At 41.4% G+C, this 24,577-nt stretch overlaps 1 protein-coding gene across 3 annotated transcripts; it reads left to right on the top strand.

The window, feature by feature from the left end:
- The first annotated feature begins 2,957 nt into the window (after positions 1-2,957).
- LOC133389210 (vitamin K-dependent protein C-like) lies at positions 2,958-24,529 on the top strand. 3 transcript variants are annotated; one of them, XM_061636435.1, is made up of 9 exons: positions 2,958-3,048; positions 3,572-3,660; positions 4,540-4,700; positions 5,884-5,908; positions 6,289-6,399; positions 11,691-11,837; positions 18,351-18,445; positions 21,771-21,888; positions 23,869-24,529. In XM_061636435.1, exons 2-9 carry the CDS (start codon positions 3,579-3,581, stop codon positions 24,417-24,419), a joined length of 1,290 nt encoding a protein of 429 aa, XP_061492419.1. In that variant the 5' UTR covers positions 2,958-3,048; positions 3,572-3,578; the 3' UTR covers positions 24,420-24,529. The 3 variants fall into 3 exon arrangements, with proteins under 3 accessions (XP_061492419.1, XP_061492420.1, XP_061492418.1); XM_061636434.1 differs by lacking the exon at positions 2,958-3,048 and adding an exon at positions 3,144-3,271; XM_061636436.1 differs by lacking the exons at positions 2,958-3,048; positions 11,691-11,837 and adding an exon at positions 3,140-3,271.
- The last annotated feature ends 48 nt before the right edge of the window (positions 24,530-24,577 follow it).

Below are 24,577 nucleotides of genomic sequence, written 5' to 3'. Positions count from 1 at the left end.
CTGGAGGGTCCCAACTGAAAAGCCTGCTCTTGTGTTGCATCCCTCCAAGGCTCGTGGGGAGAGGGCACACAAGGAAGGACCTCTTGGCAATGAACACAGGATCTGAGTTGGTTCATAAAGGGAGAGGCAGTCCTTGAGATATTGAGGTCCTGGGCTGCATAAGGCTTTATATATCAAAACCATAACGTTGAATTATGCTAATTGCATCTTGACAATGCAGGGACATAGAACCCATTCAGAGTGAGGGCACTGTTTCCTAAATAGAAGCATTTCCCCTTTTGAAACAATCACTGAAAGTTGGCCAAAAAAATTACACTAATCAATATGTTTGCAACAACTTCCCTGCACTCCTTGATTTATCCCTAGCCCTAAATACACCCATTTTCTCTGGTCCTATATATCTCAGTGGAATTATGCCATTGGCCTAGTGATAACAAACAGCCTCTGGTGTAGTAAGTTTCACTGTTAAATAAAACTTTAAGAATCTGATGAAGTGTTCTCTAGCCCACAATACTTTATACCAGAAGACTTTTGGGGGTTTGTTTGCTGACAGAATATGGTAACCTTACATTATCAATTATCAATGGACTTTTTGTTGTTATGTGCCTTTAAGTTGATTTCAACTTATGGTAACCCTATGAATCAGTGACCTCCAAGAGCATCTGTCATGAACCACCCTCTTCAGGTCTTGTAAGTTCAGGTCTGTGGCTTCCTTTATGGAATCAATCCATCTCTTGTTTGGCCTTCCTCTTTTTCTACTCCCGTTTGTACTAGATATTAAAATAACCAGCCTTTCCTACACTCAAAATATATTTCCAAATTGTTCCTACCCTGTGGAAGGAGAAACTGTGTTAATCATAGCTAGTCAACCCAGTAGATAGCTGTGACAATTAGATGTGTCTTATTTTAGCACCATAAATGAATGTGGGCTTTACAGTGTAACACAATCAAGAAAAGTATTTGTCTCAAGAATACTACAGTCCCAATAGACTATGAGATAAGAATAACAAGTTTCTAAAAGCTCCAAAGTGCACCACAGATTACCGCTTGTATCTAATGAGTCAAGTCCTTTTTGACAGCTACTAGCTATAAAGAGAACTGTACTAAGATGGCCTTATAATATCATTGGCCACCTGGGAAATCATACAGAACTGGAAAAAGAGAGAGGAAATGCTGGCACTGTAGTAGAGAACAAGGGAGGCTTCATCTACCTGCAGTGGAAGTGTGAAAAGGCTTATGGTTGCCAATGTTCTTAAATAAATCTTTAGGTAGGAAATCTTTTTGAATCCTCTCCCATTTTTGCTGAATTGTGTAAAAAAAGCAAAACAAAAAAAACCCCATCAGATCCAAGCACTGTATATAACAACAATGGCCAGAATTCAATGGACAAAATGCTGGGAAAATGACTGGATGCCTAACTGATTTACTAAGGAACCTTGAGTGTAATAAAATTAAGTGGAATGATTAAAAGTAGAGGAAAAATATATGGGAGTTATAAGGAGTTTGAATCTGGTAATACAATGTGTACAAAAGTAGTTGGAAATCTTAGAAAGGAATGGATTATTTGCTTCTTAAAATAAGAAAAGTGGAAGAAGCTCTGAAGTATGAGGTAATATTTAATATTAAAGTTAATATTTAAATAATATCAAATATTTACACATAATAATTATGCTATTGTTAATATATACATTAATAGTACCCATGAAGATTAGTAATTTGTTTTTAACCGTGTGTATGGATTTATGAATACTTTTGTGTTCTTTTTAAAAACATTTTGTGGTAATCATTTGATTAGTATTTGCATCAAACGGCATTGTGCAAATAAAATGTGTTGTGTGTATACAGAGAGATTGTGTGTAACAAGTTGAATCTGTGCAAATGCAAGTGCTTAGGCTTTATTACAGTTTAGTCTGATGACTCCGAAAAAGCTTAATGGAAGAGGGGGTTTTGGAGGAAGGGATTTTCCATCTACAGAGGCTTCAAAAGGGAAAGGGCAGAGTTGTTTAAGAAATGAGTAGACTTTTAGGCAGCTGAAAGTGATAGCTGGAGGAACAGAGATCATGTGCAGGGATATCTGGAGGAACAACAATTTAAAAGGATGGGACGAGCCCATTGAAAGCTTGGAAGATAAGCAAAGAATGTGTTGTTGTGCAGAAAGGGATAGGAAGCTGGTGTATGTCTTTGAGCAGAGGGTATCACATAGTTTAAATTACAAGGAAAGTGATTTTGGTGGCAGTATTCTGGATAGATGTGAGATAAGAGGAGGGACAGACCAAACCAGAAATATAGCAGGGTGTCATCAACATATAGATGGCACTACAAGGCATTAGGAGGTTACCAGGGACAGTGTGTGTGTGGAGGGAGAGAGAGGAGCATGGGACCAATTATAGAACTATGAGTAATCCCAACAGTGTAATCAAAGGCCACAGAGAAGGTTCCCCTAATGGAAACACTGAACAAGTGATCTTGATAGATAGGAGATGCAGCTGAGTTCTTAGAAGCCTAAAGCATAGGCCAGAAGAAAATAGTAAGCATTTTTTGAAGGCAATAGAGACACCAAAGAGGATGAGGACAGAATAGAAACCTGTACACCAACATCATGATTTAGCAGGTAGGATGTCATTCCAAGGCCTTGCAAAAGGATGTAAAGAGACAATTGCAGCTCTCTAGTGCTCCCTTGTGGTCTCCTCAATTTAAAATTACTTGGTGGACAGAGACAGAACCTCAAATGATTAAAAATGGGAATGAGCTAGGTTAGATTTCTTTCCTTAAGGGTTGTGAGAATAGTTGTGTTCACAGAATGCTAACGTTTACTTCAACTAGCCATTTACTTCAAGTAGAAAAGACCAGAAAGGAAGGAAAATGTTTGAAAGTAAGTGATTCCTAGACTTCCTTTGTACTCTAGAACTCCCATAGCGGTTTTTGTTTGACTGAAATGAAGGCTCTGTGAGTGTGCCTCTGAGTAAATATTTGAGGTTATGGATTAACTAGCATTCTCTGGGTCTGATGGCAGAAAAGCAGACAACTGTGATTCAGCTGGTGAAATCAGTAAGTCTTTTGGAAGTTTTTTTTTTTTTTGTACTGATTGTCCTTAATAAATTCCTTTTAACAATATTTTTGACTTAGTCAGAAAAACAGAAGAGGTAAAAACAGTGGGAGAGAGAACAATGGGAAAGCTGGAAAGAGAACCATCACCATTTAGGGTGGTCTTTTGCAGTATATTGCTGTGGGATCCGTTTTCCTTCGGGAACACAAATCCATTTGAAAACCAGTTAAGTAACTTTGTAATTTGGCTAGGAATGTAAAAACATAGGATTAATATGATACTGTAAACAGCAAGCATAAGTTAGTTAATTATATAAAATCAGAATGGGTGGGTGGGAGAAATTACTTTCAATTAGTGTGTAAGGCTAAATGTAAATATGAAACTATCCACCATACTATGTATGCCAGTGTAAATTGTAACCATTACAAATGTTGGGCTGTATTTCATTAAATCTTAATAAAAATATAGATAGGTGCATGTATTTTCCTGAAACAAATTGTCAATTTTGGGTGGTTATTCTCTTAGGTGTGTAATGTGTTGTGCAATGTGGAGGATCATTACCCTTTCGGTATTTTCAGCTGCCTTCATATGGCCTAGTGGACATGAAGCCTCAGGTATATCCTTTCCTGCCTTACCCTTGTCAGATAAATACTATAACCTATGAGATTTCTATAGCTATAATAGTAAGGGCCCAAGTTCCAGAGTCGGTGTCATTCTCTCTATGTAGAATTCTTTTCAAAATAGTTCCAGACAACATAGGGAGTTAAGAGTGCTAGGTGCTTTCACTGTGACATGGAAGCCAGCCTGGGCGAGGAGGGGTGTACGATACTGAATACCTCATTTCAAAGCAATACTGCATGTGGTAACATAGGACCTTGCATTAATCAACACCATTCTTACAGAGTAGCAGGATTAACAGCTACCAGTGTGATTCCAGGACCAATTGAAAATGCTGGTATTAATCTTTAAGGCCCTGAACAGCTTGGGACTGGATTACCTTAAAGGCTGCCTGCATCCATATGCTCCTCCCACTGGTGAAATTGGTTAGGTTGGTGAGAACATGAGGCAGGACCTTCTAGGTAGTGACCCTAAGTTGTGGAACTCTTTTGCTGTTGCCTTTCCTTAAGACAATGTCTGTGATCTAATTCAGTATCTCTTGTTTATCTATTTGACTGCATCCACTCAGTGCTTCACACTCTGGCTGATGTTCTGTTGTTTTTATTTCTCTCAAAGACTCATCCATTTGTAAAGTTTTAGCCCTGAAAAGTGACTAACAAATACATAAATAGCCATTTTTTGTCCTTTCCAACTTTTAGTACCTCCTATCATTTCATGTTTCCTGTTTTAAAACCTATTTTCCCCACCACCACCACGTCAGTTATAATAAACTGATGAACACATTGGTGAATAAGTGTCTCTGCAGTCTGCACATAGCAGCAAGGGGTTACCATAAATGACCCAGATGGATATTTTCATTTTGTTTTTGCATGAAGTGTTTTACAGCAGCCAAGAAGCAAATCAAGTGCTGAAAATCCAGAAGCGGGCAAATTCTTTTTTGGAAGAAGTAAAGGCAGGCTCATTGGAGCGGGAATGTGTAGAGGAAGTGTGTGATTTTGAGGAAGCCAGTGAAATATTTAAAACGAAGGAAGCAACTGTAAGTTATGGTGAAAGACTGGGAAATAAAGGTCAAATCCCATTACCAAGTTGTAACGTGAAGAATGTCACAAAGAATTGTAGGTCTGACCCGAGAACTTTTCCACCCCTAGCAGCTGGTGCAGCAGCATCTTTGTGATGTTGCAAGGAACTCTTGGATTGCATATCACTTCATTAGCATCCCTAAAAAAATTGCCTCCCAAACAATTGCCTAGATTTCATATTTGGTTGGGCTGGCCCTGGGATGGGCTGGTTGCTGGCATAGTTTAGTGCATGGTGGAGTGGTTTTATCAGGGCTGGGGAACCTCAAGCCCATGGACCAAATATGGCCCTCCAGATCTGTCTGTCTGGCCCTCTGGACTCTCCCAAGGCCACACCCCATTCCTAGCCATACCCCTCCCCCACCCTGTTTCCCACCCTCCTTGTGCATTTTTGCCTGGCTGGTATGTATCCTTAAACTCTGATAATGCCTCTTGCTTGCCTGGGGTGTGAGCGTGTATACAGAACCTAGCCTACTGTACAAAGCTATTTTTTATATTAATTGCTCCTCCCACTTTTGCTTCTGGCCCCACCCACCAAAGGCATGACGCCCCTGGAATTTGCCCAGAAAGAGATGTGGCCTTTAGACTGAAAAAGTTTCTCCACCCCAGGTTATATAATTGAACTATCACTCATCCAGCTTGTTATTCAACCCACTTGGCTATATAATACCTGTTATGTTGCTATAAGATGGGCATGTGCTAAAGCAGTAACAGCCTCTGTCACAGCTGGGCTGGGGGGGCACCTCCCTAAAAATGTTCTGCTTCTATTTTTTTTAATACGAAAAATAAGTAATTAAATTTATTACAGAAAAAAAGTCTCCCCTCCCCTACTTTTTTGATGCCCCAGCCCTGAACTTTTAGGCTGGCTGTGGGCCTAAGCAGCAATATGCTTCACGAAATGCTGACTTTAGTCAGCTGACATTTTTATCATGCCAAATTGGGTAGAATAATAGAATAGTAGAGTTGGAAGGGGCCTATAAGGCCATCAAGTCCAACCCTCTGCTCAGTGCAGGAATCCAAATCAAAGCATAGGGGATCCCCAAGAAAAATTAAGTCCAAGGATGGTGATTTTGGTGGTGTGGCAGAATTTGTCATGGAGGAGGGTCTGTTTCAAGTTCTAACCTAGATTTTGTTTCTTCACAGCTAAATTTTTGGACAAAATATTATGGTAAGTAAAGAAATTTCACATGTCTGAGTGTGGTGGACACCTCTTGCACTTTTTCCCTTAATTTTTCCTTAATTGTGAGGATTGTTGCAGCATATCAGAGGATCTTTAAAATTTAATCCTTTGTTGGGAGGGATGGGGGGCTGAGGTCACAAGCTTGCCTGTGATATCTGTAGCTTTTAAACAGAATTTCATTTCAAACCTCCCCAGTGTCCGCAGCAAATCACTGCTTTTGTGTCTGCTAATATTTTCTAAAACCCTATTTGCATGAGAGAAATGAAGCACAACAAAAAAAGCAAATATATATGGTAGCTTGGAATACAAAGGTGGGATGGCATTACATACTGTATGTGGTTTGGGTTTCCCTGCCAATGTGTTTTCAGATGGAGATCAGTGTCAATCCAACCCATGTTTCAATGGATCCTGTCAGGACGGCATTGGACGATTTGACTGCATTTGTAACAAAGGCTGGGAGGGACACCAGTGCCAAAATGGTAATACTGTCTTCTCTTCTCTGTTTTACTATATAAATACAACTATTGTTGCTGTATAATGGGTGTCTCTGTTCCTTCAAGCTCAAAGTGATAATACATAAACTATTGCTGTTCTAAAGGCTTTTCCAGATGTACACTCACTACAGATCTTGCAAATGAAAAAGTTATTTTTTTTTAAGTAGTGAAAAAGTAAAGCCATTCCCCCTGCAGCAAGGCTAATTAATCAGGGGACACACAGGCTAACATACTATTAATGCCCAATTATCGTTGCACTGACACTTGCTCTCTAATCTAGTGGTTCTCATACTCTTTTGGTTCGCAGCGTACTGTAAAACATATATAAATTTATATATATATATATATATATATATAAATCTCTATACAAATGGGTTTCTTCTCATTTTAAAAATATACTTTCAAAATATTCGTGGCACACCTAGTCACCTCTTCCGTGCACCAGTGTGCTGCAGCGCACCGTTTGAGAATCACTGCTCTAATCTAACTCTACTAGCATTTTAGCCTGTCCCCACTAATGGATGTGGAGTAATGTTGTTGCAGAAAGAATGGCCTTACTTTCTTTTTTTTTTAAATAAATAAGCAAAAGGGTTATGCTTGCTGAGGGTCATAGTCATGACAACTTTCTTGAGTGTAAGATCAGTATCTTGTGCACCTGAACTAAACTCAGGACCTGCCTTAGGTGTGGGCAACCTTGGTGGTTGCCTGGGGCACCGAGCTGAGGATGGGAGACTAGCTCAGCAGGGGGGTGCCTAGTTGAGCTCAGTGGTTGTGTTTTTGAATGCACTGTCTGCAGTGAGCTAGGGGGGCAAAAAGCAACTGACTGTAACCTTTCCCCCCCAAAGCACTACAGTTTGGTTGGGGTCTAATTACAAAAACAATCTTCCTTCAGTTAGCTTTAAAGTATGTTACTTGCTCATTTTCCACTTTGATGTCATTTGCACTAGGTAAAAATCAGTGGAACACAGCTTTACTTTGAGGCAACGTTACCAAGTCCATAGCACTTCCAATACTATAAACACTGTAAGAGCTATGTAAATAATAATAGAATTAAGCCATAGGCTGAAAATCTGTATAGGTTTTTAAATTATTTTTAAATATAAAAATAATGGATATTCTAAAATAAGGAATGCTTACAAAATGATAGGAATTGCTACAAAACGAAAAAATATTAAAAGTGAAACCTGTGATAGCTGAGAAGGGAACGTTGGAGCTCAGGAAGGAGGGCTTGCAGCAGGAGCCATATTGTGAATGTGCTGAACATAATAAAGAATATAGGCCTACAACTCCATGAGGCGTACAACTCTATGAGAGTCATCATTTGATATCCACCTGCACCACATGATAGAGACATCATTAGGATCCTAGTACTGGAGCAGAAGACCAGCAAATAAGAGGTAGCTCCCTCTGGGCCTTTTTCATAGGCATTGCTGGGGAAAAGCCTGGGTATAACAGGGTCTGTTATACTGCTATGTTTTGCAACCCTGCACAAGCCATACAACTTGGTAACACTGCAAAGCTGCAGGGCTGCCTGGGGGGCAACTGAGGCAAATTTGCCCAGGCCCCCACAGAGCAAGGAGCCCCCTGCCTCAGTTCCTGCATGTACCATTGCCTCTGCCCTTACCCTGCCACATTCCTCACCAGAATTCTTGATAGTTTGTTTAAAGTTTTCATTAAAAGAAATAGTATATTAGAGTGTAAGATGACACTGATCATCTTATAATTGTAACATAATGGGATCTCTCTTCAGCCATGATGAAGTAAATGTTTTCCATACTTGTGTATGAAACAGAATAGATGTTAATTTGAGGCTTAAGCTAGCTGTAAAATGTATCCTTGGGTGGCTGGAAGGGAGGGGCATGCTTATTAGCTAGGCCTGCAGCCCAACTATAAGGTAGTCTAAAAACCAATCATGGTAAGGTAAAATCTTTATGTATGGGCAGCAATAGAGACAACTAGTCAGGCAGGCTTGTGAATGGCCCAGGCCAAGTAGCCCCAGTTACTGAGTTTTTGTAAGAAGAGAAGGAACAGGAAAACTTTAAGGAGTGATTCTGTGGCAGAGTTTGCGGCCTGTTCTTGTCACAGAAAGAACTCCAGGCCCACTGGGGAAAGAGTTCAAGGAGTGAGTGAGTGAGTGAGTGATCACCTTCTAAGATTTCTAGGGAAGGTGCCACTAGAGTGTAATTTTCTGTAGCAGTTACCACAAGGAAAGGTGTAGGAGCGGTGTGAGGCCAGGGCTTGAGGGAGAAATCATGAGTGAGCAGGCTGGTTCACATGGAGGTTTAGTGTGAATCTGGCACTACTTGCAGCCCCATTTAATTCACACCATTTACATTATGTATAAGGCAAGGTGAAGGTAAGCCACTGCTTTTCCCTTTAAATCCGCATCAAATCAATCCAATTCTAATCTGAAAAGGGAAGGAAAAACCTCCTGTGCTTCGTATCTCTAGGGCTTTGCAAATGCTTAGCTTCAATGCTTTTGTGAGTCCATGCCCACTCCCTCCTCTTCCCTTTGTTCACGTCATTTCCTGCTGGCTCCTGTTCTGCAAGCCTGCTGCAAACTGTGCTTTTTTTTTATTTCCCCCTTGTGCAAAAAAGCATAACACTGTTCAAACTAATATACGTATTTCTGCTGGATTCTGAAAATACAAATAATTGCCCTTGAGGACTTTTTCTTTTTTTGAATGAAACTTACTCTGGAATAAACTGAGCATGCTTGGTTGCCAAGGTAGCCAGAGGAAGTGGTAGTTTGACTTTAATAGGGCGTAGTCATTAGGAAGCTGCATGATTGACCCTTTCCCTTCAGTGGGGACTGAAAACAGAAGATTGGAAGATAGGAGTGTGAACTTTTAAACTGTATTGCGATGGGAAAAGCTTCGTCTTTAAAACAGATTTCAGCTCCCGTGTGAATGAGCCCAGAGAGTAGTGGAGAAGGCCAGCAGCAAGCCAGAACTAGAGCCCCAGAAAGCATCTCTGCCAGAACGGGTTTGGAATTTGGAGGAGGTACTCAGGAGAAGCACCACCCAATCCCTATTCCTTTAAACCCATGTAAGAAAAAAGGAAGTACATATATCTTCTGCTTGATCCCAGGGCAAGGAGGAGTTGCAGGTGAGAATTCTCACATGCAATGCATGCATGCAGTAATTCTCACATGTGGCCCCCAGCTTTGTACACACATGTATGGGTCCTTGTAGGGGACAACAACAGGGCCCCCAACATCACACCTGCACCAAGCCCCATAAACCTTCTGGGTCACCCTGCAAAGCTTACCACAATGGGGGCGCCAAAGACATTCTTTGCTCAAAGTGGTATTTATCCTAGGGCCAGCCCTGACTAAACTATATTATTGTTCACATGCTTCTCTAGATATAGGCTGTTCAATCTATATAGGACAGGGCTGGGGAACCTGCTTTTGTATTGAAATAGGAGCCATTGGGCTGATCAGTTGTGCATTTAATCTGCATAGTAAGCTTCCTGTACGCCCATTAGTTATCCACTGTCCATAGGACGTTCTTCTCTAATCATTGCCTTTTCCTCCCTTAATCCGGATTTCCTCATACCAGAGATACTCCAAAAAGGAGAGCACCCTGGTCTCTCTGCCCTGTTGTTTCTTATGTGGGTGGTTCTAACTCCACCTCCTTCCATGCTTCCTGCTTCTGTTGGGTTCCTGTGGTTCACCTTGCCTCTCTACCCTTCTCCCTCTATTATCTGATCTAAGCCCAAATACAACAAGATGAGAAGAAATCAGTATCTCTGAAGAATAATAAAAGGGAGATTGGGGGGGGGATGCGGAGAGGCCATGGCAGCATCAGAAGAGAAGTGAATGGCATCAACCAAAATAAAAGCAAAAGGTTTCCAGAAGCTTTAAATGTATGCTGTGGATCTGCGGTTGTGCAGCTCTCCCAGGCACAGTGGGGAGGCAGAGGGGGCTCCTTTCCTCCTGGTTTCTCTCCTCTCTGGCCTCCTCCCCACCCCCATTTTTTGCTGATGTGTGTGACGGTCAGAGGAAGGAGGGAAGGAGAGTAAGAATTTGTAAACAAACCAAACACCCTTGTGGACTTGCATATGACTCACTTGAACACGGAAGGAGTGCGTGTGGAAGGTAGGCGCAGAGGCAGGCAAACAGCAAAAGGACAAAGTAAACAAAAAAGGACACGCCTACAAGTACAGGTGGCGGGTCAGAGGAGACATGACAGAAGTGTATAAAATTATGCATGGCATTGAGAAAGTGGACAGAAAAAAGTTTTTCTCCCTCTCTCATAATACTAGAACTCGTGGACATTCAAAGAAGCTGGATGTTGGAAGATTCAGGACAGACAAAAGGAAGTACTTCTTTACTCAGTGCATAGTTAAACTATGGAATTTGCTCCCACAAGACGCAGTAATGGCCACCAGCTTGGATGGCTTTAAAAGAAGATTAGACAAATTCATGGAGGACAGGGCTATCAATGGCTACTAGCCATGATGGCTGTGCTGTGCCACCCTAGTCAGAGGCAGCATGCTTCTGAAAACCAGTTGCCGGAAGCCTCAGGAGGGGAGAGTGTTCTTGCACTCGGGTCCTGCTTGCGGGCTTCCCCCAGGCGCCTGGTTGGCCACTGTGAGAATAGGATGCTGGACTAGATGGGCCACTGGCCTGATCCAGCAGGCTCTTCTTATGTTCTTATTAATCCAAGTATGAAGGAAGTGCAATGCGGATCAGGTTTGGACTACCAGGGGACAATTAGAATAAGGAAAATGTGGAATTTAGCGATTTTATGCGACAGTATCACAGAAAAAAAAATCAGTTGGGGTCTCACATACAAGTAAAAAGCATCTTTCCTGCCTGAGGAGAGCTTTAAAAGTACATATTGGGCTAGCTAATTGGACAGCCAAGCCCAACTACACTTTCATCCTTGAAAGCACAGATTCAGTCAGCTGGCCTGATCTGCATTTTCAAAGCTCTCCTCAGGCAGGAGAGGTGCTTTTTACTTGTATGTGGGCCCCAAATGCCAGGATTTCCACATGGTTCATGGTGGCCAGAAAGTTAATGCCATGCCCATGAGATAACAGATAAATGTACAGCAATGAAAAGAATATCAGCCTTCAAATTGTTCAGTTTCTTCACAGCTTTAAAGGAGAAGGTTAAGTGACACTAATGGACTCTAATATTTTTTGTAAATCACTTTGAGGTTTTTTTACAATCAAGTGGTATTAAATTTTGTTACATAAATAAATAAAATCTTTCAGGGATAGGACTGCCTCCTTTCATTGTGTACTTTACTGCTTTTGATGCCCAGAGGTCAGCTATACCAACTGTTCCACTTCCAATGGTGGCTGTGAACATTTCTGTAACGAGGGCCAAAAAGATGGTGACAAGTACCGTTACTGCAGCTGTGCTTCAGGTTATCGGCTGGCTCCTAATCATACTTCTTGTGAACCTGCTGGTAAGAAAGGAAGATAAACAGAACCTTGGCTTTTATCCAAGGCTTTTCAAATCAGAGGCAGCCACATTATTTAAAACATTATTTTAAAATTCGGACTCTTTACAGTATGAACAGTTTTTTTAGAGGCACCCTTCCTTCCTGTTCAGTGGCCTTTTGCATAGTGGAATTGTTGGAATTAGGATTGCCAGGTCCATGGCCTGAGACTGATCCTGTATCTTTAGAAGAGAAAGTCAGCCAAATGCTGGTGTTCTTGGAACTCTGTAATGGGAAAAACCACAAGGTGAAATTCTCCCTTCCCCCTGCACAACTTTTAAAAATACAGAAGACCTTTTGGTTGCCAGGCCCGGCCTCCAAGAGGTCTTCTGTATCTTTAAAAGTTGTGCAGGCAAAAGGGAGAATTCCACCTTGTGGTTTTTCTCATTACAGAGTTGCAAGAACACCTGCACTTGGCTGACTTTCTCTTCTCCTAAAGACACAGGATCAGTCTCAGGCCATGGACCTGGCAACCCTAGTTGGAATATGTAGTTCAACAACTTGTGGGTTGGGTCTGCATGGGGTTAAAAAGGGTAGCTAGAAAGGAGACCTCCTGATTCCTAGGCTATACCTGTCCTTTGATCTCCTGCTAACCCTTCCTGTGTAAACCATTATTCTTAGGATGCTGATCACATCATCCAGCTTCTTCTTCTTTCTCTTGAGAGGGAGAGCAGACATCTTCTCTTTGTCTCTCCCTCTCCTCCAAGCATGAGGGCAAACACTAGGCTTAGTGTTTGCATCTCCAACTTAGCTAGTTAGCTAGATGTAGAACTCTTTCCTATCAAGTATGTACTTCCAGAATAAAGTAGTTCTTTCTTAGTTTAAAGCTTAAAGTCTCTGTCTGACTAATTCGCAGGGAAGGTGTAATCTTTAGCAAAGATTCAAACACACAAAGGCTCACTCAGATGCTCCATTCCCAATTTCGCCACTCTGCAACAGGAATAACCAAGTGAATTCTATTCAGTAGCATTAATAGTGGAAACCTACCCTATGCCTCTCTTGCTGCTTTCATAAGTCTGAATAGTTACTGTGGACCATAGAAAGGAATCAGATTTTTTTCATTTTTTTTAATGCTAGTCAGGGCTAGTTCCTACCATTAGGCAAAATGAAGGAACCATCTTAGAGCGATGCTGGGGTGGAACACACACACACCCCGGATGTTCTTCCTGAGGCCAGCATAGAGGGGATCAACCTGCACAATTCCTCAGGAGTAAATGCTGCAAATAAATGGTAGATAAAGCATGTATCAACCCACAGGGCATACTGTACCTTATAGTAAATGAGGGCTCACCAGATTTTGGAGTTTTGAGGGCCCATAACTTCAGCCTTATGGAAACAGGCCATAGGCAGTACAGTAGTGTGGCTTAGGTTTGCTCTACCTACTTAGCTGAAATAAAAGCTTAAAGAAAAATTGTGCAGGAAGTACTAGGCATTTTGACTTGGAGGGAGTGATGCCATTTTGCAAATAGTAGGAGTTCCATTACAATCTTAAACACACATACTAGGGCAGGGATCACCAATGTGGTACCCCCCCACATGCCTACATTGTGTGCCCCTGGTGCCTACAGTGTCCTCTCCTCCTACTGAAATTAGTTTTAAAAGAAGCATTCTACTGTAGTCGATTGAATAGCTTGTGGGATTTCTGAACTGCTGATAACAGTTTCTCTGGTTTGCAAATGTGCCCACAGTAGGGTTGCCAGGTCAGAAGCATCCCAAACCCTGAGATTTCAGGGGCAGATCCTAGTGATGTCATAGGGGGTGTGCACTGGTGATGTCATAGAGGTGGGCCCTAGTAATGTCATTAAGCATGATCTATTAAGCATCAACCACGGTTGCTTGGAGCATACCACTGAAACCAAAAAAATTCTGATTGCAAATTAAGATAGAAATCTTAGCTAAATGAGGGTGTTTCCAGATTCAGCTGAAGTGATGGGATCATTCCTTCTTACCTGCTTAGAGATCCTGAGTAAGGAACATTTAATCTAGCCTACTTGCTTCTGGCAAGAAGGGTTTAAGTGCCTTCAGGCCAGGCCAGTCATCAGAAGGCCATTGTAGGAAGAAAGCCTAGTGTTGTGGAGATGCTAGATGGGAGCACTCAGGAGTAAAGATGGATGCCCCTTAAGGCTGCAATTCTAAACAAACTTACTAAGACCCATAGAACTCAATAGGACTTACTTCTGAGTAGATATGGTTTGGATTGTGCTGTTGGTAAAGCTTGACTTGGGATCCTCTGCAAATATATCCATATCAAAGCAGGGTTAGCAACCCCCTGCCTGGAATGCCCTGCCTGCCTTTTAACGTCACTGTTCCAAACTTCTTTACAGACTTGACCCTTCACTGCAGAGAGAGGTTTGAGAAATGAGTAAGAGTTAAGAAGATTCTCTACTCTTTCCTGCCTATTGTGTGGGCTGCTGTAAACTCACTTTGACAGCCAATCAAATTCCAGTGAGTAATAACTGACAGAGAGAAAACACACATGGCTTGGTCTACCTTCACAAGCAGTAGATTGGGAACAATAGTAATTGAGGCCACATTTCCCAGTATGTGAATTCTCTTTTACCACTATTGGGCAAGAAACAAACCATCATGCAAATAACAAGGTGTATCATCAGTAGGTTTAAGGGGGTTGAACTGACCACATGGAACCACTGTTGTTGCTTCTATGGATGCAAGGGAGTAAGGTCAGAAGTAAATGAAATGGAAATAAAAAAGAAAAAAAAAGACAGTGATGATTTCTTAAATGCAATACCATACCAACCACAACAAGATTCCTGTAAGACAAAAAACTCAGCATCCCATAACCATTCAGGGTTCCTAACCAAAAATAAAAAAATCCTGGCAGCCAGTCAGCCAAGGTCACAGAAATCCCCATGCAGCACAACCTGACCCCGGGGCTGCAGTTAGTGCAGAATGCTGTGGCGCGATTGCTGACATGAGTGAGACTCTATCAGCACATAATATCTCTGCTCTGAAATCTGCACTGGTTGTTGATTTGCTACCAGGCCAAGTTCAAGGTGTGCTTTTCCACGTTACAGGTTCCACATAGTACTTGTTCTGCTCTTGTAAGAAATTGATCCTTTAGTGTGGCAGTACCTACTCTTTGGAGCTCCCTGCCTATTTCCATTAGGCAGGAGCCTTCATTGTACTCATTTTGGCACCTGCTAAAAACATTTTTGTTTAGGCAAGCCTACCCAGGCATGTAGAAGCTATTTTTCCTGTTTTTAACTCACTGTTGGTTTTATTATTTTAAATGTTTTTAAAAATCTGTCTAACTGTTTTTGCCAATAATTTTATTGTTTTAATTCCTTCTATAAACCGCTTTGAGGTTTTTTACAATAAATCAGTATATAAATGTTGTAAATAAAATACATAAATAAATCTCTGAGTCGCTGTGGCCCTTGGGTCACTTTCCTCTTTTATACTGAGTCAGGCCATTTGGTACCATCTAGCTCAGTACTGCTGAGATGTACCAGCATTGGCTCTCCAGGATTCCAGGCAATAGTCTCTTCCAGAAATTGAATGTTGGACCTTTGGATGCAAAGCATGTGCCCTACCACTGACCTACAGCCCTGTTTAAAAAAGCATCTTTTAAAACTCTGCATAATATATTTAAAGGACATGAATCCCACCACAGAATCCTGGGAACTGTAGTTAAGGGTGGTGGGAACTATAAATGTAAGGGGGAAACTACACTTCCCAGGATTCTTTGAGGGAAGTCATGTGCTTTATATGCAGGTTGAATGTGCTTTAAATGTACTATGTGGATCTGCATTACTTCATAAACTTTGCCTGCATATAGATAATTTCTCTCATAGCCCTGGGTTCCTACTGGGAGGAAGGACGGGATATAAATCAAATAATAAACAAACAAACAAACAAATTTTAAAATGGAAATAAGATACAAAGTTTACTGGGTGACCATGGGCTATGCACCATTTCTCAGCCTAATCTGCCCCTAAGGGTGAAACCAACTGAGGGAGACCATGACCACCCCAAGATGCAATCCTATGCATGTTTACTCAGAAGCAAGTCCCAATGTATTCAATGGGGCTTACTCAGACAAGGAAGCACGCACAGGACTGTAGTTCAGTGATAAGGAACTTCACTCACCCAATCCAAAATTCAGAATCATGCCACGTTAAGCTGTTTTGCAACTGTTTTATACTTGTTTTATACTTGTTTTATGGTTATTGGATTTTAAATGGCTTTATTTCTTGTTGTGAGCTGCCTTTGTTTCCTACCCTACTTCACAGGGTTGTTGGAAAGACTACATATACATACACACACACACACACACTGGAGATGTAAAAACACATACACCCCATATAATAGTTTATAGACAAAACCAGTTGGCCATTGCAGAACATTTAAAAAAAAAAAGTATTAGTATGCTGCTAACTAAAAGCAGTGACACCTAAGTCAGCCTTGCCTAACTGCTTTAAAAAAAAGGATCAGAGGGAGAGAGAAAGATTTACAACACAATCCTTTTCTATGTTCACTCAAAAGTCCTATTGATTTTCAGCACAATCCTACCCACGTCTACTCAAACGTCCTACTGAATTCAGTGGGGTTACCTCCCAGGTATATGGAATTAGCATTGCAGCTTTACTCTCAGAAAAGCTTCATATTGGGAAGGTTTTCAAAACAGGTTATGAATAAGACAAATAAACTGCCCTCTTCCAGTAAAATTTAAACTTGTTTGACTCCTTAATTAGAAAAGTATAACACTGCAGCATGTACACTTTTTACAACTTTTGTTCAAAAGTTATTTGAAAGATAAAGTGTATAATATGCAATTTTTGCAAATAATTAAAAAACCCTGCATGTACACTTCTATGCCTACCAAGATCCTCTGGAATCTTCTGTTGTAGTGCAATCCTATGCATGTTTACTCAGAAGCAAGTCACAATCTTGTACAGAGAAAGTACTCTTTATGATGCTGAAAGCTATATATTTACTGAATTCCTGATGTGAGACAAGCAGGAAAAGGAGACTGTGAATTTAGCTATTGCCTGGGGGTCAACAAATCTTATCAATCACAACCCTGACTTCACTTATTGGCTAAAAACCTGAAAGGGCAGGGATTAGAGCAGCCGGTAGTAACAGAAGTTGGGGGGGGGGGCTGACATTTTGGTTTATATCTTTTGAACCAGACTACCTAGAAATGTATCTTTTTTCAAATGAAAGCTAAGAGTCTGAAGAGTAAGGTGAGGCTCCCGGAGACACAGAGATGACCCCCAAATACCAGAGTCTCTGGGCAAAAACCGGACACCTGACAACCCTAGCCCACAGGCCCCAAAAGGTTGGTGACCCCTGTACTAGAAAGCAGGCACTTTTGAGAACATTGGGATTTATGAACATGCATAGGATTGCACTATTGCTGGTGTATAAATATATACAGATTAGATATGGATTATACAGCACCCAGGAATTCAAATTTGTTTCAATGTGAGAACAAGTCTGCATATTACACAGAAAAAATGAGGTTGTAGAATTCTGGACTGCACCACCTAAGATTGCAGGTAGAGGGGTAATGTGTTCAAATATTCCCCTATGTTAATTTTTTTAACTTCCCTGCATGAAGCAAATTGGCACATTAGGGTGATGGGCTGTTGCTAACAATGTCCCCTGACATGTTATCTACAATACACAAATAGTTTTTTTAATGAGTGGGCTCAAAAATATTAAAATCTTCATGCATTCTGAAATGCTACAATCCAGAATTTTGCCACCTCATTTTCAACCATGACTCTGAGGCACGTTTCACATTCTTTGGATTGTGGGTGCTTCCAGACTTACTTACTTTACAAAGTGATAATTGGCAATAGGGTTGTGGTTGATTTTTTACTTCCTGGATTTCCCCATGAAAGGGTGAATCCAGATTAAATATTTTACATATTCAGTTTATATCCCATCCTTCTTCCCGAAGGAGCCCAGGGTGGCAATGCAGATTCCTCCTGAAAGTAAAAAATGAAAGAGGCAAACACACCTCCTCAGGGAGGGCATTTTATAAAGGGGGAACTGCCCTGTCACTGAAAACTCCCCTCTGGAAGCACCCTGTGTCCTGGAACTTAAAACTAAACATTGTTGGCCATTGATTGCCATCTTTACCACAAAAATTATCTGGATGCTTCTTTGGGGGAAGGAAGGACAAGCATGTTCCTCACGTGTGGTATTCTAAGAGTGTGAACATATTAACATTTTATTTAGGATCAGAGATACACCACCACCTGACAATCACAGGAAATTGAAAAACATTTTAATATTTTACACTATTGCTAAGAATTCCTTATAAAGCCAAAATAATCAGCTTGAGCCAATGAGAAACTGGGAAGGAGGCAGCTAATAGAATTTATACAGTTTCAAGAAATAAGCAAAGTATAAAATTCCTATTGCAGACTGAGCTGGATTCTTGTTGAAGTAAAGTGACAGAGATGGTACAGACCTTGCTAGGTTATTCATCAACATCTTTTTTTACAGTGGATTTCCCATGCGGAAAAGTCCCGGAGTCCAAGTTAAAGGTTGCTAAAATAATTGGGGGGAAATCTGGAAGAAAAGGAGATAGTCCCTGGCAGGTAAGGAGTGATAAAAAAGCTTTCTCAAGTGTGAGCACAAGAGTCTCTTCAGGTTTTCCAAGGTAAAACAAAATGTTTTAATATCTCAGGCAGAATACAAGAATTGCCACCGTTTGCTAATTGTTGCCAAGAGGGGGGGGAATCACAGTCCGTCATGCCAAGCTAGAGAAGTCTGTTGTAGTAATGCACACAGTAGTCAGTGAAGGAGGTTTGTCATTTTGCCATTGTGGCTGTTGGCTCCTAGCCCAGTCTTGTAGCATATATGGCTTGTTAATTGCTTGTGTGCTATAACAGAAAGACCAGAATTTGAATCAGATAGATAATATCATATTTGAAGGACCAGGATTTTAAAAAGAGACAGGAACAAACTCTGTCTGAGAAGGCAAATCTTACTGTGGGCAGTGACAACAAACAAACAAAGAATAGAGATGATTCATTGCCCAAAACCACAGGAGGGCACAGACAAAAAGAAGAAGTTGTGTTTTAAATGCAAATCTAATCACCTTCAAAGAGATTGCCCTAGAAGGCAGATAGGAGAAAGGCCGACTTTAAACAAAGGCAAACTGAAAGGAGAAAAAACGCTGGACAGACTAAAGTGAAGGATTCTAGTTACCATGTGTCTGATGAAAGGAAAGATTATTATAAAAACAGATTTTTAATTGATTCAGGATGCACAACTCACCTAATAAAAGATAAAAATTTGTTTAAGTATTTTAAAAACCATACACAGGAAGTAAAAACTGCTTTTGGAGACACATTCCATTCTCAAGGAATAGGCACGGTGCAACTACTTTGCAAAACGCCAGAAGGCTAGAGATGGCTTGAACTTAAAAAACTGCCTATATGTTCCAGATTTTAAAGACAACTAATAAGTGCTACTACAATAATGGAACTGGGAGGGGACCTTTATATGAGTTGAGAATTTTGCCACGTTCTAGATGAAGGAGAAATATGCTGGACTGCAACATTGAAAAATGGACTTTCGCATTTAGAATATTTTGAAACTATGCATGCAAACACAGCCAAAGAAACCTGCAATTCTGGATGTTTGCATATTTGTCATAGAAGAATGGGACATGCCAGCTTAGCCAGAGTAAGTGCTCTGGAGAAAGATAATTTGGCTAGAGACATTAAAATGGGACAATGCAAATGCACAGAAAGATGTGAGTGTTGTATAAAGACAAAGTGTGAAACCAAAATTTCCCAAGAAAAGTAAGAGGAAAACCACAAAGCCTCTAGAATTAATTCACACTGATCTTTGTGGGCCAATGAAAGTGCCCTCCCAGGTTGGAAATTTATACATGCCGACTTTTATAGATGACTCCTCAAGGTATACTAAAATGTACCTCCTGAAAAAGAAAAGTCACGTACTTCAAAAAATGAATGACTGTGTCAGGATTGTGTTCAACAAATTTGGCAGAAAGTCACAGATCATAAGATCTGACAGTGGAGGAGAATATGTGTCCAGGGCTATGCAAGACTTTCTCCGTGAGGAAGGCATCGAACACCAGACTATAGTTGTCTACAACCCAGAACAAAATGGGGTTGTGGGACACATGAACTGGACCCTTGGACAGATGATTAGTTCCTTGTTGGAAGATGCACAGTTACCATAGAAGTACTGGGGAGAAGCAGCGCTTACTGCCATCTACCTGCAGAACCGACTTCCTGCATCTGCAACCAACAAAACGCCATTTGAGCTATGGCATAATAGGGCACCAACCATGTCTCACCTTCGTGTATTTGGGTGCAGGGCCTTTGTGCACATCCCGATACAAAAGAGGTCAAAACTTGACAACACTGCCAGGGAAGTAATATTCATTGGATATTCTCCAACGTAGAAGGGATATCAAGTAATAGATCCCAAAACTGGCAATGTTGAAGTATACAGAGCTGTCCACTTTGATGAAGGAAAGTGCGCACAACAAATAAAGGGACGCCACACCTAACAGATGACAGCAAAATGGAAGAAGAAACTGAGTTATGCTTCCAACACAAAAGGTATAGCAATAATACACCTGCAGAGGAAGGTGAAGAGTCTGAGCCAGAAGAGGCAACAGAGCCAGAAGGGGCAGCCAAAGTGCCAGCACCCAGATGCTCTGGATGCACCAACAGAGGTGTACCACCAGAGAGATTGCTTACCTCGTGAGAGGTGAACTTCCAGAGCCAGAGACCCAGAAAGAGATTGAAGCCTTACCCAAAGCTGAAGCTGAGAAGTGGAGGCAGCCAGCCAAGGGAGAGCTGGAAGCTCTACACAAAAGTAAAACTTGGACACTGACCAAGCTTCCTCAAGAAAGTAAAGCTGTAGGCTACAAGAGGAAATTCAAGGAAAAGCCAGATACTGAAGGAAATGTTGAGATATACAAGACAAGCCATCAGAAAATGTCTGTATATCAGTACTGTTACCAGGCCAGATGTGGTGGTAGCAGTGGAATACCTGTGCCGAAAAGCCAGCTCGCCAACCAAGAAGGACTGGGAAGCAATCAAGGATGCATCAGACTCATGGAGTCAGAAGTGGTGAGTTCATGAAACAGGCACATAGACGTGAAGCACCATTTCATTAGGATACCTACTGCAGAGGACTACTCAAGATGGAGTATTGTCCAATGGAGGACATGACTGCAGACAAACTGCAAATTGCGAGACAAGATGAACCAAACACTTGTTGAGAAGAGGTGTTGGAAGTGGGGCAAGAGCAACTCCTGCTTTGTTCTTTTGTTTATGTTCCAGAAGGGAGATAAGAGTTAAGGTCCTCCAGATGGCTAGGCTTGACTACCTTTACTTGTGATGCTCTGACTGACTTCCTTCCATCGCAGACTGATATGCTTAGGGAAGCTTAGCTGCCCCTCCTCCTTCTGTCGTTTCCCTTCTTTTCTTTTCTTCGGCTGTCCAAGAGAGAGGAGACACCTTTGTCTCTACTCTCTCCCTCCTGAGCCACGAGGGCAATACCCACGTCTGGGCGTTGTGCCTCCAACTTAGTGAGTTAGTTAGAACTAGGTATGCCTTTCCTATCTACTATGTATTTCTATAAATAAAGTAGCTTTTCTTATTTTGCTAAAGTCTCAGTGATCTCAGTGCAGGGTAAAAGCCTGCTACTTAGGTAAATACACACACTGGCACACACGCATTTCAGACTGTTGATGATCTCAGCTAATATCTATACAAATTTACGTAACACACACAAACTTTGTGCAAGCAAATCCAAATGAATGTTGAATAAACAGGTCATAGGAAGGAGCCCTCAAATTGTGGGCTCACCAGCAAAGCAGTATATATGTATGAAGGAAGTCAATAGTCTTTTCTCTTTTCCTCCTTTTTGTTGCAGGTTATGCTGGCCAATAGTGCAGGCGATTTTAAGTGTGGTGGTGTTCTCATTCACCCCACCTGGGTGCTGACAGCTGCTCATTGTTTGCCAAAGCAACAAAGAGTCAAACTGAGATTTGGTGAGGAAAATCATGACGACTGCGTTTCTTTTTAATATGGCCCAGTGCACCCCTCCGTCAATTCTATTGCAATTCTTTTCAACTAAATAATGAGCAAGCCATAGTTACAGGGAGAATGGTTTGGTCTGGACTGAGAAAGTTTAAACATGGTGGCTGATACTAATACATATGACTATATATAAAGAGCTAGCCACCTCTTTCTGAAACTTGCAAACCTATTGGACCTGACATTAAGGGGATAACAAAATCTATCTTGTTTTTATGCTGCTTTGGAAAGGTAGGAGAGGAAATTAAATTCTGAAATGTCTGTGGCCTCTTACCATTGTATTGAATATTGGGGGTAGTTTATATCATCAGCCAATCAAATGGTAAGGTTTTTCCTTAACTAGGCTTTAGGTTGCAGGTGTGGAGGGCGGCATGCTGGTATATTTCTTGGTGCTGATCTGAAGAAAAAGCAAGTAAGGGGGAATGTGACAGAGGTTTTAAAAAAATTGCATGGTGTGGATAGGAAGAGGTTTTCCTCCCTCTTGCATAATACTAGAATCCAGGGTCATCCAATGAAGCTAAACGCTGAAAAGTTCAGGACAGGCGAAAGGAAGTACTTCTTTGCACAGCGCATAGTTAAATTATGGAATTAAATCCCACAAGATGTAGTGATGGCCACCAACTAGGAGGGGTTTAAAAGAGGATTACAAATTCACGGTGGCTTTGTTGTCCCTGCACTGTCAGAAGCAGTATGCCTCTGAATACCAGTTCCTGTGAATTGCAGCGGGGAAGAGCGCTGTTGCACTCATGTCCTGCTTGTGAGCTTCCAGTAGGCATCTGGTTGGCCACTCTAAGAACAGGATACCAGAGTAGATAGATCTTTGGCCTGGTCCAGCAGGGCTCCTCTTATTATACAGCCATGAGAGTGGCTGTGTACTTTAGCCAGTGTGGATTTTTCATATTCCACAATGTTAAATTGAAAATACCCCCATGCCATTCTGCTGCTTCCCATAAGCTCATTTCAAAACAAAACCTTACAAAATTTATTGTCCTGAACTCAGAAACGCATGCTTTACAGCCCTCTAAGTTTTCATGGCGATACAAAAAACAGTCAGAGAATTGCGAGTTCAAAGCGTAAAACGAGGGGGGAAATCCAGACCCCTGCTGGACTTTTTTCTGTCAGTGGTCTCATAATTCGTTGAAATTAATTAAAAATCAGCCATGTTCAAGAGTAGCTGTAATCCTATTACTGACCTTGCCCCATACTCTGAACTTCAACTTCTGCAATTTAAAACTTTAAAAAATGCATGGCTGATTTTTAATTAATTTAAGAAATTTAACATTGAAATCCAAGATAAGTACGGGCATGGTCAGTAAGAACCAACTGTCAGTGTTCTAAAAGACAGACTCACAACTGTTTGGCTTTACTAATCAGGTGGTCACACCCATGCCAGACATTTATTTCACTTTAGACAGTCATAGCTTTCCCAAAAGAATCTTGGGAAGTGTAGTTTGTGAAGGGTGCTGAGAATTGTAAGAGACTCCTATTCCCCTCTAGGGTTGCCAGGTTCAGGGCCTGAGACTGATCCTGTATCTTTAGGAGAAGAGAAAGCCAGCCAAGTACAGGTGTTCTTGCAACACTAATGGGAAAAACCACAAGGTGGAATTCTCCCTTCCCCCTGCACAACTTTTAAAGGTACAGAAGACCTCTTGGAGGCCGAGCCTGTGTGCTGTTTGTGGTAACGCTTCACTGCCACAAGAACAATGCTAAAGGTTTCTGCTAAATGTATCCACATTTTGCGGGGATACAGGCCCTTTGTACTCCACAAAGTGTCATATAGCCACTTGTTTCTGTTACGGATTTGGAGTTCGCTTAGCTAGAGATGCAATAAAGAAATACTGCCTCTTCCTTATGGGTTCTGCCAAATTGTTTTGAGAGAGGAAGTTGGCTTAAGATTCCAGGATAAATTCTCAGTTATCCTGTTGCCCTTACAGGTAAATATTATCGCCGGCGACCAGAAGAAAGTGAGCAATCTATCTTTGCTGACACTCTATTGCCGCATGAAAACTACTCTGCAGAGACCTCTGATAATGACATTGCAATGCTGCACCTAGAACACCCAGTTATTGTCAATAGGTTCACAGTTCCTATTTGCCTGCCTTCCAAGAACCTGGCGGCCCAGGAATTAATGAGAGAAGGAGCACAAACAGTGGTGACAGGCTGGGGCAGCCAGAGTGAGGACTCCAACAAGAATTACTCCTCCGTTCTCAAGTATATTGAAATCCCTGTGGCACCACGGAATGACTGTATCCATTCTATGTGGAATTCTGTCTCTGAAAACATGCTCTGTGCAGGGATCCAGGGAGATAAGCGGGATTCGTGTAATGGAGACAGTGGTGGTCCCATGGTCGCTAAATTCAAGAATACTTGGTTCCTTGTTGGACTCGTGAGTTGGGGAGAAGGCTGTGGAGAACCTGATAACTTTGGAATCTACACCAAAGTCAGTCCATATCTTGACTGGATCTATCAGCAAATGAAAACATAACATGTTCCCACCAAACACTGTTGCAAAAAGGATTAGGGACCACTTTGGCCATATGCTCAGTATAGTGTGCCCAGCATCTTCTGCTAATAAATACAGAGTATACAAAGTGAGCATGCATTGTGTGTTGCATTTCTTAAATGGGGGTGGGCAAATTTTTT

The sequence above is a fragment of the Rhineura floridana genome, chromosome 7 (assembly GCF_030035675.1).
Source record: "Rhineura floridana isolate rRhiFlo1 chromosome 7, rRhiFlo1.hap2, whole genome shotgun sequence".
Lineage (NCBI taxonomy): Eukaryota > Metazoa > Chordata > Lepidosauria > Squamata > Rhineuridae > Rhineura > Rhineura floridana.
Note: the sequence above shows the minus strand (reverse complement) of the source record. Positions and strands in the feature narration are given on the sequence as shown.